The sequence below is a fragment of the Caretta caretta genome, chromosome 14 (genome assembly GCF_965140235.1).
Source record: "Caretta caretta isolate rCarCar2 chromosome 14, rCarCar1.hap1, whole genome shotgun sequence".
NCBI lineage: Eukaryota > Metazoa > Chordata > Testudines > Cheloniidae > Caretta > Caretta caretta.
In genome coordinates this window covers 33,987,364-34,006,099 of record NC_134219.1, presented here as the reverse complement: position 1 = coordinate 34,006,099, position 18,736 = coordinate 33,987,364, and the positions used below count along the sequence as shown (strand labels likewise).

At 45.3% G+C, this 18,736-nt stretch overlaps 1 protein-coding gene and 2 long non-coding RNA genes across 3 annotated transcripts in view; 2 read left to right on the top strand and 1 right to left on the bottom strand.

Annotated features, from left to right (window-relative positions):
- Positions 1 to 18,736, top strand: part of LOC142069082 (uncharacterized) — a 289,489-nt gene that overhangs the window by 103,245 nt on the left and 167,508 nt on the right. The window lies entirely within an intron of this gene.
- The window catches only part of LOC142069081 (uncharacterized), a 289,831-nt gene that overhangs the window by 130,401 nt on the left and 140,694 nt on the right, over positions 1 to 18,736 (bottom strand). The gene's annotated exons all lie outside the window — the stretch shown is intronic.
- Positions 14,916 to 15,872, top strand: LOC125629172 (olfactory receptor 6N1-like). The gene has a single exon (XM_048834495.2). The coding sequence runs from the start codon at positions 14,916 to 14,918 to the stop codon at positions 15,870 to 15,872; it is 957 nt and encodes a 318-aa protein (XP_048690452.2).

Genomic DNA, 18,736 nt, shown 5'->3' with positions numbered 1-18,736 from the left:
TATCTAGCTAGATTACTTACTAAGTTCTAAGACTCCATTCCTTTTCTGTTCCGGGCAAAAACATCACACAGATGGAGAGAACCTTTGTTTCTCCCCCGCTCCAGCTTTGAAAGTATCTTGTCTCCTCATTGGTCATTTTGGTCAGGTGCCAGCGAGGTTATCCTAGCTTCTTAACCCTTTACAGGTGAAAGGGTTTTTCCTCTGGCCAGGAGGGATTTTAAAGGTGTTTACCCTTCCCTTATGACATGCCCCCCAAATCACAGATAGGGTGAAACGCTGGCTGTGATTTCTTCCTGGAGCTCTAAGAGAAAACAGAGTTAATAAGACACATGCACCTCTAAATGTACTCCCAAGTACAAAAAGACTAACAATATTTTCCACATCTCAAGGACGATTTTAACCAGTTGATTCTGGGAAACTTTCACGGGAGAGTGCATCAGCCACCTTGTTAGAAGCTCCTGAGATGTGTTGGATGTCGAAATCAAAATCTTGGAGAGCTAAAGTCCGCCGAATATGTTTTTGTTATTTCCCGTGGCGGTATGAAGCCACTGTAGCGCAGCATGGTCGGTTTGCAGGTGGAAACGCCATCCCCAAACATATGGGAGTAGCTTTTCCAGAGCGTAGACAATGGCGTAACATACTTTTTCACTGACTGACCAGTTGCTTTCCCTCTCAGACAGCTTCTTGCTGAGAAACACTACAGAGTGGAATTCTTGATCCGGTCCTTCCTGCATTAAAACTGCTCCCACACCACGCTAGGACGCATCTGTGGTTACTAGGAATGGTTTGTCAAAGTCTGGGGCCCTTAGTACAGGGTCAGACATGAGTGTCGCTTTAAGCTGGTTAAAGGCCTTCTGACACTCTTTGGTCCACTGAACGGCATTTGGCTGTTCCTTTTTGGTTAGGCCTGTCAGTGGGGCGGCGATTTGGCTGTATTGCGGTACAAATCGCCTGTGATATCTGGCCAAACCTAAGAAGGATTGGACCTGTTTCTTTGACTTTGGGACAGGCCATTTTTGGATAGCATCCACTTTGGCCTGTAGGGGGTTGATAGTTCCTTGACCCACCTGGTGTCCAAGGTGAGTCACTCTGTTTAGGCCTATTTGACACTTCTTAGCCTTAACAGTTAGTCCTGCCTCCCTTATGCGCTCAAAGACTTTTTGTAGATGTTCCAGGTGTTCTGTCTACGAATCCGAAAATATGGCCACATCATCAAGGTAGGCAATTGCATAGTCTCCTAATCCCGCTAGGAGACCATCTACAAGTCTTTGGAAGGTGGTGGGTGCATTTCGCAGCCCGAAAGGGAGTACATTAAATTCATACAGCCCGAGATGTGTGGTGAAGGCTGACCTTTCCTTGGCAGATTCATCTGGCGGTACCTGCTAGTACCCCTTGCTTAAGTCATGGTAGAGATGAACTGGGCCCGTCCCAGTTTCTCTAATAGTTCATCTGTCCGTGGCATTGGATAGTTGTCTGGGCGAGTTACAGCATTTAGCTTATGGTAGTCCATGCAAAACAGTATCTCCCCATCTGGTTTGGGAACTAGAACCACTGGAGATGCCCAGGCACTGCCAGAGGGGCGGATTACACCCATCTGTAACATATCCTGGATCTCCCGTTCTATAGCAGTTTTAGCTTGAGGAGACACCCGGTTCACCTAATTGGGTGAACATTACCTGTGTCAATGGAGTGGTATGCCCGTTCAGTCAGTCCTGGGGTGGCTGAGAACGTTGGCGCGTAGCTAGTGCACAGCTCCTGGATCTGCTGTCACTGCATACGCCCAAGGGTCATGGAGAGGTTCACCTCTTCCACACCACCAGCACTTTTCCCTTCGTATTAGACACCTTCAGGCCACTCAGCGTCATCTCCTCCCTGGGCTGTAAACTGACAAACCTTTAATTCTCTGGAATAAAAGGGCTTTAGAGACTTAATATGGTACACCTTAGGCTTTCGTTTGGAGGTGGGGAATGCCAAGAGATAATTAACAGCTCCCAGGCGCTCCTGGACTGTGAATGGCCCTTCCCACGATGCTTCCCTTTTATGGGCCTGGAGCGCCTTTAAGACCATGACCTGGTCCCCTACTTTGAAGGAACGCTGTCTGGCATGTTTATCATACCAGGCTTTTTGCTTTTTTTGAGCATCCTGTAAGTTTTCTTTAGCAAGGGCTAAAGAGGTTCGGAGGGTGTTTTGTAGGTTGGTTACAAAGTCCAGAATTTTAGTTCCTGGAGAAGGTGTAAATCCCTCCCATTGCTGCTTCACCAACTGCAATGGCCCCTTAACCTCACGGCCATATACAAGTTCAAACGGGGAAAACCCTAAACTGGGGTGTGGTACAGCTCTGTAGTCAAAGAGCAACTGCTGCAACACTAGGTCCCAATCATTGGAGTGCTCATTTACGAATTTACGTATCATGGCCCCCAAAGTTCCATTAAACTTCTCCACCATGCCATTTGTTTGATGGTGGTAAGGAGTGGCAACCAAGTGATTTACCCCATGAGCTTCCCAAAGGTTTTTCATAGTTCCTGTCAGGAAATTAGTCCCTGCATCTGTGAGGATGTCGGAGGGCCAACCTACCCTGGCAAAAATGTCTGCTAGTGCCTGGCACACACTTTTAGCCCTGGTGTTGCTTAGAGCTACTGCTTCCAGCCATCGGGTGGCAAAATCCATGAAAGTCAGTATGTACTGCTTTCCTCTGGGTGTCTTTTTCGGAAAAGGACCCAGAATATCCACAGCTACTCGCTGAAATGGAACTTCAATGATGGGGAGTGGCTGGAGCGGGGCTTTGACCTGGTCTTGGGGTTTTCCCAGTCTTTGGCACACCTCACAAGACTGGACATAGGTAGAAACATCCTTGCCCATTCCCTCCCAGTGGCATGACCCCCCCAAACGGTCTTTGGTCCTGTTCACCCCAGCATGGCCACTCGGGTGATCATGGGCTAAGCTCAAGAGCTTGGCCCGGTATTTAGTTGGAACTACCAACTGTCTCTGAGGATGCCAGTCTTCCTGGTGTCCCCCAGAAAGAGTTTCCTTGTATAAAAGTCCTCCTTCTACAACAAACCTGGATCGATTAGAAGAGCTGAGAGGCGGTGGGTTGCTCCGTGCCGCTGTCCAAGCTCTCTGGAGGCTTTCATCTGCTTCCTGTTCGATCTGGAACTGTTCCCTTGATGCTGGAGACATCAGGTCCTCATTGGATTGTGGACCTATGCTTGGTCCCTCTGGAAGCGATATAGGGGATGGAGCTGTTTCTGTTGACTGTGAACCACTCTCCGCTGGTGCACTATGTTGGGCTTCCCATCTCTGGCTGAGCCTCTTGTGTAGGGTTATCGGCTGCTGCCAGTTCAGGTTCGGTGGGGCCCTCTGGTGTTGAGGTTGCAAGTACTGGATTCAGTGCTGACACTGGGTCTGGTGTTGGTTATTCGGCTGGTTCCGGTTCAGGGACTGGTTCCATCTGGATCTCTGGGACTGGATCCACTACTGCTGTTGCAGACATTGGCCTGGGGTCCAGGTCCATCACCTCTGACCGGGTCCTGATTGAAGTTTCCGGAACAGAGCTAGGCCTCACAGCTTGTTTAGCCTGGCTGCGGGTGACCGTTCCCACCCTCTTGGCCTGCTTCACATGATTGGCCAAGTCTTCCCCCAACAGCATGGGGATGGGATAATCATCATAGACTGCAAAAGTCCACGTTCCTGACCAGCCCTTGTACTGGACAGGCAACTTGGCTGTAGGCAAATTGAAAGAGTTGGACTTGAAGGGTTGAATCGTCACTTGGATCTCTGGGTTGATTAAATTGGGGTCCACTAAGGAAGCATGGATAGCTGACACTTGTGCTCCGGTGTCCCTCCACGCGGTGACCTTCTTCCCACCCACACTCACAGTTTCCCTCCGTTCCAAGGGTATCTGGGAGGTATCTGGGCCTGCGGACCTCTGGTGTGATTCCGGTGCAATGAACTGTAATCTGTTGGGGTTCTTGGGGCAGTTGGCCTTTACATGCCCCAGCTTGTTACATTTAAAACATTGTCCAGCTGACGGGTCACTGGGGTGAGGTGGGTTGCTGGAGAATGGGGTGGTGGGACGATAAGGGGTCTGGAGGGTTCTTTGGGAGGTAGGTGGGGGCTTGGGCGGCCCCCGGTAATAGGGTGTGGTCTGGGGTTGTCCCTTCTGGTCTCCGCTCCAACTGCGATCAGTTTTCTTCTTCTCTGCCACCTCCACCCATCTGGCTCCAATCTCTCCTGCCTCAATTACAGTTTTGGGCTTCCCATCTAGGATGTATCTTTCTATTTCCTCAGGAACACCCTCTAAGAAATGTTCCATTTGCATTAGGAAGGGCAAATTTACTGGAGATTCAACACCTGCTCCTGATATCCAGGCATCCCAATGTTTCACAATGTGGTAGGCATGTCGGGTAAATGACACGTCTGGTTTCCATCTTAGGGCTCTGAACCTCCAACGAGACAGCTCGGGTGTTATCCCCATTCTGACTCTCGCCTTGGATTTAAACAATTCATACTTCTTCATGTGTTCTTAGGCATTTCAGCTGCCACCTCAGCTAAGGGTCCACTGAGCTGCGGCCTCAGCTCTACCATGTATTGGTCAGGAGAGATGTTGTACACAAGGCAGGCCTTTTCGAAGTTTTCTAGAAAGGCCTCAGTATCATCGCCTGCCTTGTAGGTGGGGAACTTTCTGGGATGGGAAGTGGTACTTGGAGAAGGATTGCTAGGGTTTGTTGGGATATTCTGCTGAGCCTTTATCTTCTCTATCTCCTCCACATACTTCCTCTCTTTTTCCTTCTCCTCCAGTTCTTTGTCCCTTGCTTCCATAGCTCTCCTGTGAGCAGCCGCTTGGTGTTGTTCTGCCTCTTTCGCTGCCTCTCTCGCTGCCTCCCTTTCTTGTTCCTTCTCCTCCTTCTTCAGCCGCATGAGTTCTATCTGTCTTTCATGTTCCCTTTGTCTTTCCTCAGCCTGAAATCTGGCTAATTCCAGCTTTTGTCGAGCCATGGATTTTGTCATTCTAACCTCTCTGTTTTTAACTAACTTTACACCCGAGGTTTAGAAATAAACAAACAAAACTTGGCTGTACAATTTTGCTGTGCTGGAATAGAATACCTATTCTCTGATAGTGATTGTTAGCCTACAGAAAAAGACAATTCCCTTGTCTCTGCTCTGGGCCCAATTCAAAGCAAAAAACCTCCAACTACTTGGAAATCTGCTTACCAGCAGCCCAAAGGAAAAAAAAAATCCTTTTTAAACTTGTGCTCCTTGTAAAAAATCAAAATCCTAAAAAAAACAACCCTGCCACTTTTGTCTCCAGGCAAATGGGTAGAATACCTCCCCCCCCCCCCCATTTACTTAAAAAAACTCTGGGTTGGAAGACTGTGAATTTCCCTGCAGGAGTTAAGTACCCTGCCTCCAGGCAAAGAAAACCTGCAATTCACAAAGATAATCCCCTTTTGTCTCTGCTTGGCCACAAAGCAGAGAAAAAACAAGCTGTTTTCAGTTTCAGCTGCTTTCTGGACTTCCTTTCCAAAGGAAAAAAAAAATCCTTTTTAAAATTTGTATTTCTAGTTCAAAACGTCTCAACTGGATCTCAAAATGATTTCAGGTTAATCCCACCACTATGCCACCATGTCAAGGTTCCTCCCCCACTCTGAACTCTAGGGTACAGATGTGGGGACCTGCATGAAAAACCTCCTAAGCTTATCTTTACCAGTTTAGGTCAAAACTTCCCCAAGGTACAAAATATTCCACCCTTTGTCCTTGGATTGGCCGCTACCACCACCAAACAAATACTGGTTACTGGGGAAGAGCTGTTTGGAAACGTCTTTCCCCCCAAATACTTCCCAAAACCTTGCACCCCACTTCCTGGACAAGGTTTGGTAAAAAGCCTCACCAATTTGCCTAGGTGACTACAGACCCAGACCCTTGGATTTTAAGAACAATGAACAATCCTCCCAACACTTGCACCCCCCCCTTTCCTGGGAAATGTTGGATAAAAAGCCTCACCAATTTGCATAGGTGACCACAGACCCAAACCCTTGGATCTGAGAACAATGAAAAAACATTCAGTTTTCTTACAAGACGACTTTTAATAAAAATAGAAATAAATAGAAATAAAGAAATTCCCCCCTGTAAAATCAGGATAGTAGATACCTTACAGGGTAATTAGATTCAAAACACAGAGAACCCCTCTAGGCAAAACCTTAAGTTACAAAAAAGATACACAGACAGAAATAGTTATTCTATTCAGCACAGTTCTTTTCTCAGCCATTTAAAGAAATCATAATCTAACACATACCTAGCTAGATTACTTACTAAAAGTTCTAAGACTCCATTCCTGGTCTATCCCCGGCAGAAAACCAGCATATAGACAGACACACAGACCCTTTGTTTCTCTCCCTCCTCCCAGCTTTTGAAAGTATCTTGTCTCCTCATTGGTCATTTTGGTCAGGTGCCAGCGAGGTTACCTTTAGCTTCTTAACCCTTTACAGGTGAGAGGAGCTTTCCCCTGGCCAGGAGGGATTTCAAAGGGGTTTACCCTTCCCTTTATATTTATGACAGCCATCATATCAGATTGATTGATTGATTGATTTGATTTGGCTTATAAAAAATATGAGGACTTTCTCAGTAATGGTATCCCACATTTGGACAAACTTTGTCATGAGAAGAGATATGAGATGATGTGAATCAAACTATGTGTGTCTTTGCAACAAAGCCCGATGCCAACTCTGTCCACATATATATTCAAGTGACACCATCATAGGACCTAATCCCATTAGCCATGTCATCAGGGGCTCGTTCACCTGCACATCTACCAATGTGATATATGCCATCATGTGCCACCAATGCCCCTCTGCCACGTACAATGGCCAAACCGGACAGTCTCTACGCAAAAGAATAAATGGACACAAATCTGACATCAGGAATCATAACATTCAGAAACCAGTAGGAGAACGCTTCAACCTCTGTGGCCACTCAGTAAAAGATCTAAGGGTGGCAATTTTGCAACAGAAAAGCTTCAAAAACAGACTCCAAGGAGAGACTGTTGAGCTTGAATTAATATGCAAACTAGATACCATTAACTTAGGTTTGAATAGAGACTGGGAGTGGCTGGGTCATTACACATATTGAATCTATTTCCCCATGTTAAGTAGCCTCACACCTTCTTGTCAACTGTCTAAATGGGCCATACTTGATGATCACAACAAAAGTTTTTTTCTCCTGCTGGTAATAGCTCATCTTAACTAATTAGCCTCTCCAAGTTTGTATGGTAACTTCCAACTAATCTCTCTCTCTCTCTCTATATATATATATATCTTACCATATGTTCCATTCTATGCATCCGATGAAGTGAGCTGTAGCTCATGAAAGCTTAAGCTCTAATAAATTGGTTAGTCTCTAAGGTGCCGCAAGTCCTCCTGTTCTTTTTGCGGATACAGACTAACAGGGCTGCTACTCTGAAACCTGTTAATAATGGGAAAGTTATACTGTAAAATGGCCACTAGGTGGCAGCATGTTGTAAGAGTGAGATATGGGCTGCTATTTTCAAAAATGCCCATTAGATGGCAGCATCTCTTGAATACTAATTCAGGGCGGTGCAAGTTCATGATAACTGGCCATCACCTTGGACAGGCATCTCCCAAAAATGAAAGCTGGTGTTTGTCCATGATCTAAAATATTTTCCACAAAGGATGTTTTAGACTAAAACGTGATGTAGAATGGGACTTGTATAATTGCAACTCACAGTGGGCATTGTTAGCTGCAACGCTCTGGAGACACAGAATGAACCAAGTGGGAAAAAGGTAGAAGTGGGACCATTTTGAAAAGCACGAAGAGAGAATACAACTATGAGAGAGCATTTACACTTATTAAATCGAAGGGGAAGCCCATTTTCCGTCCCTTCAGGTAACTGCAGGTCTCTTTACTGAGAAAGTCCCATTTCTGCAGAATGATGAAAGACAAGAACCAAGTGGAACCTGAGCTCTGTGTGTCGAAAACATGTCTCTCGCCAGCAGAAGTTGGTCCAATAAAAGGTATTACCTCACCCACCTGGTCTCAAACCCTGAGAAATGAGTTCATCGACTCCAGTGTGAGCTGTCCTACGAATAGAGGTGAGCACCCAATTCCAAACTGCTGCTGCTTTGCATTTATATACCACCTTCCAAACCGGGATATTAAAGTGCTTGAGTAATTAAGCATGAGCAATTTAAGATTCACTTTCTGTGAAGAATGTGGGAAGTGTCTGTATTCATTTTTACAGTACATCGTCTGTGTCAGGATGCTGGGTAAAGATAGGTAGGACAAGTGGTAGGAGCTGGAGATCCCGGAACTGAAGCCAGGGGTCAGAGTCAGTATCAGGGTGAAGAGTTAAGCCGAGGGTCAGAGCCGGAGGCAGAATCAGGAATTTTTTTCCCCTTCATTTCATTTGCCTACAGTTCTTGCCATTCCTTCCTTAGCTCACTTTTGATTAGGTGTTTAAATGCCAGTTTGCTTAAGGGGATCCCGAGGTCAACTTGTTTGTGATTAATAACACTTTTTGCCAGCCAATTCGTTGCCTGCTATCCCTGTCTGCACCAGAATCCATGAGATTACATTGGTTATATCCAGTTCCACCAGTCTGGCTGTTAGCAGTAATATATCATTAAGAAAATCATTTCTGCTGTCAGACTCACCACTGTGAGTTGCCTGCTGCAGCCCTGATAAGGAGTCAGACAGGATGGCCACAGCAGCTGGCCACACATCTAAAGCACGATTTAGTGCTAGCATAATCCCTTTTTACCTTACTGGAGCCCACTTTGTGTTTTATCTATAAACCTTCTTCTTTCTAGGTATGCTACTGTTCTCTCCCTTACTATGCTTTCCATGGTTTTACCTAAGCCACACTAAAGTTTACATTTAAAATATCCACATTCTTCTCCCATCCCACCTCTTCATCTCATAATTATCCTTAATGTTCTTTTCTTCTCCCTGATTTGTAACCGCTGATATTTATCATTACTGACTTTTTGAAGCATGGTGGTTTTTGCTTTTCTTTTGTTAGAGCTTATTACTCCATGCCCCGCAACTGGAAGACTTGGTGTTACGTGACTCTTACTCTTTATTCCATTCATTTCCCTAGTTTGTTTATATATAATCTTTGCTGTATTGGTATTTTTACTTACTTCCCCATGTTATGGTGTCCAGCTCTCTCTTTTTGCCCTTTTTATAGCCCTTTGTGAAACTACCTTACTTTTTTATATTTCATTAAGTCCATTAGTTAAGGATTTTTTGCTGTCTTATATGCCTTATTCCTTTCCCTAATTACCGTTTCATATTCCCTGTTCCACCATGGTACACTTCCCCTATCTTCAGGCAGTGTTGGCATCCTAGGAATAGCTAGGCTGGCTGTCTTTATGATTCCTTTATTAATATTACTACAGAATTCCTCAATATCTTCACAGATACATTACTTACTCACATATTGCTCACTTCTCTTTCCAAAGATTTTTCCAGTTTGCTTTTTTAAGATTCCAAGTGGGGATATCCTTTTCCTTGAGATGTAATTAATGTCAAGACGTGGTCACTAGCCATTCCCACCCCTCTGTCAATTTCACAGCTGCATTCACTCCCTATGGTCCCAGATCCAGACATGAGAAGCTTCCATCAGCTGTATGGAACCTGGTAGGCGCTCCATCATTGATTGCTAAATTATTCTCTTCAAAGATTTGCTCTGAACATTTTCCATGTTTTTCTTACTTCCCCGCAATCGGTTGTGACAATTCAGATCACCACAGACAATGAGTGGGCAAGTGACACTTGCAGTGAATTCTTTCAGGTCCATAGCCTCTAGTTTCCTGCATGGGTTATAAACATGATAAAGTCTTAGAGATGCAGAATTGTTTTGTATTGGTATCTCAATAGCATTATCCTTGATATTTAGCTTTCTAATCTCTACTTCAAGGTACTTCAGGTTCTCATTAGTGAAAGGGTATGCGTCCCCACCTTTTCCATTTCTTTATCATGTCCATATAGACCATATCCTGGGATTTTATAGTCTCATTTTTCTATTAGCCAAGTCTTGTATGCATATTAGATCAGGCTTTGTTTTCATATCAAAAATATTGGTCTTTAATTCCTGCCTATGTGCTATTAAGCTGTGGGCATTCAAGCTGAAAATAGTAACCCCTGTTTCTAACTGTCCATAGTAGTTTCACTTAGGAAAGTATGAAGTTGTTCCACTGACAACTGACAACTGACAACACTGAAGTTGCTAGCCTGCAGCTTTAATTATAATTCTCATTTTCTGTTTTCTTTCCTGTTTGAGAACTACAATTGATTACATCAACCATTACTGCAATGAATCTCTTTTCATCCCAACTTTTGGAGTAACAGCCGTGTTAGTCTGTATTCGCAAAAAGAAAAGGAGTACTTGTGGCACCTTAGAGACTAACCAATTTATTTGAGCATGAGCTTTCGTGAGCTACAGCTCACTTCATCGGATGCATACCGTGGAAACTGCAGCAGACATTATATACACAACGTTACTCATTCCCTTCCATTAACTTGTTGAGGGCTATTGCCTTTCCTCACATCAGGTTCTCTTTTAGGTATCTCCTAACAGCTTCTGCACAGGACATGTTATTAGCAACTTGGGGTTTTTGTAGTTCTCTAGCTTGCTCCCCTCAGTACAACTTGTATATTCTGAGCTGTGTTTTCCTCCACATTTGCAACATTTTTGTTCTGTCCCTTCCTCACAGTCATCCTATGAATGGTCACCTCCACACTTACTGCACTGTATTTTCCCATTGGAATTATTTGCAACATGACCAAATCTCTGGCCGCTGTAGCATTTCACAGAAAGAGGACTATAGGACTTTGATACCCTAAAGTTACTCTGTATTCTGGACTATCTGGTCACATCCCTCCCTTAAAATGTGACCAGCACAGCTGTAAGGCACTTGCTATCACTGCCTCTTCTGCGAATTAGCCACTTAGCACTTATCACCTTATCTCCACCTATTCCTTGCTTTCTTTCCTGAAATTTCATTTGGCACCCCAGATACTACCCATCTTGTTTCTGTGAGGAATTTGGGTAGCTGACAACTTATTTGTATTTTACTTAGCACCTTTGTCTTAAGGAGTGTCCCTACTTGGTCTTTGTTTTTACATTCCACTAATGAGTCTCCAGCAGGTACCATCTTAGCTCTTGCTCTGTCTCCAGCACTTTTTTGATCCCCTCTGCCATTCTCAGGGGGCTGATATCCCCTATCTTTATGTCCTTATCTACGGATTTTACTGTTAGGTAATTTCCCCCCATTTCCCTTTCCTGCCCTCCTATTTGCTGGTCCTTCTTCTGGGTGCAGAGAATCTCCCCTTTTCTTTTTCCTTGCTGGCATCCAGTCTTCGTCAATGTTTTCCCTGTACTCATGGTCTAGCCTGGTTTCAGTTTCATTTCTCTCATCCATCTCACTCTGCCCAGCCAGCCACCGAGCCAACACCCCACAGTCACCACTGAAACAGCCTTTCTTCAACCAGATCCTGGACACTTCCTTTTACACCCCATCACTTTATATAGGGTCAAGGAGCCAATCAGGGATAGCTAAGACCACTGTCAGTCAGATCACATGAGGCGGAACTTCCCCTGGTGTTAAACCACTGCAGATTGTGTGTTGCAAGTAATAATCAAATTACAGGTAGCAATGTGGGGATGTTTGTTGCCTGGTAATCCTATAGACCCACTAGGCCTTACATCATCTCTTCTAGGGGTGCTGCCCAGACAGGCTCTTCTAGGAGGATGATGGTATGCTTGGCAGATAAGGGAAGCTTGACTATCAAATCCACAGTAATAACCACCTAGAGTCTAGATAGGGTGTCTGAAGGTGCTGAGGGGCGCCTTCTTACTAACTAAAGGAGGAAGTGGTCTTGGGGAATAGAGCATCCAGGAAATTATAGGGCTTGAGGATGCACATCAGCTGGGTATGGTCAGGGAGGCATTCCCCTTTTCAGGACAGGGCATTGGCTGCCTTGTTCTGGTGATAGGTGATGGTAAAATAAAAGTGTGTGAACAACAGGGCCCATTGAAGCTGTCTTTGGTTCAGCGCCTTTGCCCTACGGAGATAGTCCAAGATTTTAGGATCTGTGTATACCTGTATTGGGTGTTGGGCACCTTCAAGGTGGTGGTGCCATTCCCCGAAGGTGGCTTTGATTATTAGAAGCTCTGTATCTAAAATCTCATAATTTTGTTCTGCTGGGTGTGAGTTTCCGAGAATAATAAGCACAAGGGAACAGGTGCTGTTGGGGGCCTGATTCTTGGGGAAGTATGGTCCCAATTGCAACATTAGATGCATCAGTCTCACTGACAAAGGCCCGCATTGGGTCAGGATGGCTCAAGACTGGAGCACTGGTGAAGGCCATCTTGAGCTGGTCGAACACCTGTTGAGCCTCCGGAGAGTAGGTGAAAGAGGCGTGTTTGCAGAGGAGCACTGTCAATGGGGCTATCTGGTCTGAAAACCCAGGCATGAAGTGCCTATAAAAATTAGCAAACCCAAGGAAGCACTGCAGCTCCTTGATGTTCCAGGGGTGCCGCTCAGGTCCGAACAGCGTTCACCTTCCTGGGGTCCATTTTGAGGCCCTCGGAGACAGAATGTAACCCAACTACTTCACGGAGTGTTGGTCAAAGCTGCCCAATTGTGTTCGCACCATGGGAAGTTCTGTCCGAGGGCTGTCAACCTGTTCAGGCGTGTTTAGTGCCCCTTGCAACATGCTGGGCAGGGGGTGACCCACTGCCTCCATGTCCCACAGGGTTGGCCTTGTACAAGTGTAAGGGGTGGTCCAGGAAAACTTCCAGAATCCTTGGCAAAGGTAGGCAGGACTAGTGGCAGGACCTTGGGATCACAGAACTGAAGCCAGGAGTCAGAGCCAGTGTTAGGGTCAAGCTGAGGATCAAGCAAAAATCAGAGTCAGAGTTAAGCCGAGGGTCAGAGCCAAAGACAGAGTCAGGATTGGGATGCGGGTCAAACCCAGGTTTTGACCTTTAATCATATTTGTTACTCTTCTCTAGACTTTCTCCAATTTGTCCACATCTTTCCTGAAATGTGGTGCCCAGGAATGGAAGAATTACTTCTCGTGTCTTGCCTACAACACACCTGCTAATACATCCAAGAATTATATTTGCTTTTTGTGCAACAGTGTTACGCTGTTGACTCATATTTAGCTTGTGATCCACTATGACCCCCCAGATCTCTTTCTGCAGTACTCCTTCCTAGGCAGTTATTTCCCATTTTGTATGTGTGCAACTGATTGTTCTTTCTTAAGTGGAGTACTTTGCATTTGTCCTCATTGAATTTCATCCAATTTACTTCAGATCATTTCTCCAGTTTGTCCAGATCATTTTGAATTTTAATCCTATCTTCCAAAGCACTGGCAAACCCTCCCAGCTTGGTATTGTCCGCAAACTTTATAAGTGTACTCTCTATTCCATTATCTAAATAATTGATGAAGATATTGAACAGAACCTGACCCAAAACCCATCCCTGTGGGACCCCACTCATTATGCCCTTCCAGCATGACTGTGAACCACTGATAACTACTCTCTGGGAATGGTTTTCCAACCAGTTATGCACCCACCTTAGAGTAGCTCCATCTAGGTTGTATTTCCCTACTTTGTTTATGAGAAGGTCATGAGAGACAGTATCAAAAGCCTTACTAAAGTCAAGATATAACACATCTACTGCTTCCCAGCATCCACATGGCTTGTTACCCTGTCAAAGAAAGCTATCAGTTTGGTTTGACACGCTTTGTTCTTGACAAATCCATGCTGACTGTCACTTATCACCTCATTATCTTCTAGGTGTTTGCAAACTGATTGCTTAATTATTTGCTCCATTACGTTTCCGGGTACAGAAGTTAAGCTGATTGGTCTGTAATTCCCCGGGTTGTCCTTATTTCCCTTTTTAAAGATGGGTACTATATTTTCCCTTTTCCAGTCTTCTGGAATGTCTCCGGTCTTCCACGACTTTTCAATGGGGTGACGAGTGGAGATAGAGTCTTACTAACCCGGATCACACATGCCAGATTGTTTCTAGACTCTGAGTTTAGGGAAAGCATCTTTTTTCACCCAGTGCCTTTCCTGTATTATCATCTCACACTCATTATGGAGTGGGGAGGGTCATTCCCCAGTTAGGGTTGCACATCAGCCTGGTTTTGCACCTTCCTAAGATCCACCCTTCATAGAGCTGTATTTTATGACTGCTACATAGCTACTGTTGGGAAACAGAAAAGGCACTGCCAGTCCCACCACGTTCCCATCACCACCACAGGCACTAAGGGAGAATTTACTCCACTTCATAATTTATGGCATGAACTGATCTCTTGTGAGGGGGTGCAAATTATTCCTTCTCCTACAGGGCACTGAAATGCTGAATATACCAGGATATAGTGTTAGAATTCATGGAAAGAAATCTAACAGCAGGACGGTGCCTAAGAACTCTAGACCACATTGAAAAATCTCAGTCCAAGATTTTAGTTGATGTTTGATTTTGACTCCTAAGACATGGCATGATTCTGGCCATTGCCAGGAGTGAAATACAGCATTTAAGCATCATTGTTAAGCTCTGGTATGTCACTAGATAGGATATGATAGACAGAGAAATGATCTGATCTGTCATATCAGTATGTGGCTACCGGATAAATGGGCTTTTATAGTAATCACTGGTATCCGTGTCGAACACCCTCTTCCCCCTCAGAGCAATGTTCTGTCCTTGGACTCAGTTTCCTGGCACTTTGCTCTGAAATCTAAATTTAGCCTTAATATTTCAGCCTGTAACCAGGAGGGGGAGGGAGTTTCTGAATATTTATGGAATTAATTCACGGGATTTGATTAACTTTTAACTCTGTGTCCTTCCAATTCAGTCGCACAGATTTATTGTTCCTAGACTCAACCAATGGCAGACTGCAGAAACCAAACAGCCATCACTGAATTCTTCCTCCTGGGATTCGGGGATCTCCCTGACCTGCAAATTCTTCTCTTCCTAATGTTCCTAGTGATCTACATGGCAACCGTGGTTGGGAACACCCTCATTGTGGTGCTTGTTGTGGCTGACCAGCATCTTCACAGCCCCATGTACTTCTTCCTGGGGAATTTGTCCTGCGTAGAGACCTGCTACACCTCAGCCATCATGCCCTGGATGCTGGCCAGTCTCCTGACTGGGGACAAAAACATCTCAGTCAGTGGCTGCATCATACAACTGTATTTCTTTGGTTCTCTGGCAGCTACAGAATGCTGTCTCCTAGCAGTGATGTCTTATGATCGGTATTTAGGGATATGTAAACCCCTGCACTATTCAACTCTTATGAACATCAGGTTTTCCTTCCAGTTGGCTGCTGGCTCCTGGTTAAATGGTTTTTTGCCTATTACCATCTTTGTCTTATTCCTATCACAGTTAACATTCTGTGGCCCAAATGAAATTGACCATTTGTATTGTGATCCCCTCCCACTGATAGAGCTCTCCTGCAGTGACACCCACCAGGTAATATTGGCGGATTTCATACTAGCCTGTGTATTCACCCTGCCTCCATTCCTACTAACCCTGACATCCTACATGTGCATCATCGCCACAATCCTGAGAATCCCTTCCACCACCGGGAGGCAAAAGGCCTTTTCCACCTGCTCCTCTCACCTCATTGTGGTGACAATTTTCTATGGAACCCTAATGATTGTCTACATGCTACCGAAACGTGGTACACTGAGAGACCTAAACAAAGTGCTCTCTCTTTGCTACACGGTCCTGACTCCCCTGGTAAACCCCCTCATCTACAGCCTGAGAAACAGAGAGGTCAAGGAAGCTTTGAGGAAAGCAGTCAGTAAATGTGGCTTTTGCAAAAACGTGCAGAGACTCTGAGATAAAAACTTAGCTTTGAAAACCTCAGGCTGTCTGGGTGATTTCAGCAATCATCCCCCATTAAAATTAAGTTGAAAAGTCCTAGTGACAATCTCAGCACTCAGTGTTGTCCATCTCAGTGGAAGGACCAGGGAGGGAGGTGGCCATAACCATGTTCCCATCATGGAGTTATGGGCACTAGGCAGAATGGAGACAAAATTGTAACCCATTGTTTAGATCTTTTAAAAAGCCATTCTTGATCAAAATAAATGTTTGGACAATGAAAATAGTAACTCCTTGTGCAGCAGAGATGGGAACGTAAGGCTGGGAAATCTGCCACCCCTGAAATTGTGCTTATTACCATCATAACCCTCTGCAAACCAACCATCTTCACTGAACTCACAGAGGCCGGAGGCAAACAACCAGGCCCCAGCAGTGACCTCTGGACACTTCACCAGGAGCAGCGTTATAGCTCTTATCTGGGCTACACCCGGCTGTGACCAGCTCCAGGAAAGCAACAGCTCCAGGCTCACCGGGCCCTTGGAGGCAGGGAGGTTGGACAAACAAAGAGGTAGACTCACACGTCAGGTCCACTGGAACTGTCCAGGCCCAGCTGGGGGTTTGCTAGGGCACCCGTAGAACTGAGGCCGTTCTGGGGGTCCGGTCTGTCAAACGGTCACTGACGAGGGACTCTGCTCATGGCCCTGCAGGGCATCAGCTGCTCTGCTTCCCCCAGCTGCACAGAGCAGTTCAAAGGGAGGGGACCTGTTACAATGAGCATCCCCAAAACTAATTGCAACAAGCCCAATGTCCAACAGGGCTAGTTCTGAGGGCACATGTCCAGTCAGCCCCAGGTACCCCAGGCAGCTCTGCTCCGCACAGGGCCCTTTCCTCAGGGGGTGAGGCAACTTATGGTGAGAGGAAGCGGCGACCACCTACCAACGGGCAGAACTCCTGTGATGCCAAACATGGCAGTGCTGGCTCAGTCACTGGGAGCACGTCAGGGCTTGGCCAGAGGCCGGGGAGCTGGGCACCAGTGAGAATTGTAGGGCTCCGACTCTGCAGAAGGGATTTCACAAGGGACATAACAGAGTTAGTCACCCAAATCCCTTTAAAATGGGAGATGGATGCACATCACATTAAACGCCTCTGAGAATCTCAGCCTTGAGAGTCACTGGGAATCTGTCATGGTAGCTTCAATCTGTGCATTTCCATTGGACACAGAGCCCACATCAACAGAAAGGCATTGGATGGATGGGAAACCCCTGCTAAGCCTTTGAGAGCTGCTGCCACAGTATACGCTCTTGTAGCCACGAATGTTGCAATCATTTTTTGTACGATTTTGTTCCCAGTGGCTATAGTTTGAAACAGCACCCACCTAGCAGTAGGTAAGAAATGAGGAGAGATGCAGTTATGCTGTCTAGGGCCACAGGAGGGCAGAGAGGACAGGTGCAGCTGTGCTGTCCAATGAACAGCAGCCAAAGTGGAGGGGCAAGAAAGGAGAAGTTATGTTGCCAAAGGACCAATGGAAAGGGAGGTGAAGCTGTATAACGGTGTGTAAGTGCTGAGTAGAGAGCACTGAAGAGACGAGGACCTCTGTGCTGCATAGTGAAAGGTGGATAGTAGTAGATGTTACGGAGTGAGATATGGGCTGTTATATTAAACAAAGGGCCACCACGTGACATGAGAGTCAAGAACAGGAAAGAGGCAGCTATAAAGAGAAGAATCCACTAGAGGAAAGAGCAACAGGCTGTCATGCTGGGAAATCAACACTAGATGGCAGCAGAGTAGAGGAAATGAGGCGGGTGGGGGTGTCAGAAATACTGACTAGTGACCAATAGAGTTCAGTAGCCAATACAATAATGGGGAAAAGAACAGGAGGACTTGTGGCACCTTAGAGACTAACAAATTTATTAGAGCTTAAGCTTTCGTGGGCTATAGCTCATTTCATCAGATGCATAGAATGGAACATATAGTAAGAGATAGATATACATACAGATAAGTTGGAAGTTACCATACAAACTCTGAGAGGCTAATTAGTTAAGATGAGCTATTACCAGCAGGAGAAAAAAACTTTTGTCGTGATCATCAAGATGGCCCATTTAGACAGTTGACAAGAAGGTGTGAGGCTACTTAACATGGGGAAATAGATTCAATATGTGTAATGACCCAGCCACTCCCAGTCTCTATTCAAACCTAAGTTAATGGTATCTAGTTTGCATATTAATTCAAGCTCAGCAGTCTCTCCTTGGAGTCTGTTTTTGAAGCTTTTCTGTTGCAAAATTGCCACCCTTAGATCTTTTACTGAGTGGCCACAGAGGTTGAAGTGTTCTCCTGCTGGTAATAGCTCATCTTAACTAATTAGCCTCTCCCAGTTTGTATGGTAACTTCCAACTAATCTCTCTCTCTCTCTCTATATATATATATATCTTACTATATGTTCCATTCTATGCATCCGATGAAGTGAGCTGTAGCTCATGAAAGCTTAAGCTCTAATAAATTGGTTAGTTTCTAAGGTGCCGCAAGTCCTCCTGTTCTTTTTGCGGATACAGACTAACAGGGCTGCTACTCTGAAACCTGTCAATAATGGGAAAGTTATACTGTAAAATGGCCACTAGGTGGCAGCATGTTGTAAGAGTGAGATATGGGCTGCTATTTTCAAAAATGCCCATTAGATGGCAGCATCTCTTGAATACTAATTCGGGGGCGGTGCAAGTACATGATAACTGGCCATCACCTTGGACAGGCATCTCCCAAAAATGTAAGCTGGTGTTTGTCCATGATCTGAAATATTTTCCACAAAAGGATCATTAGACTAAAACGTGATGTAGAATGGGACTTGTATAATTGCAACTCACAGTGGGCATTGTTGGCTACAACGCTCT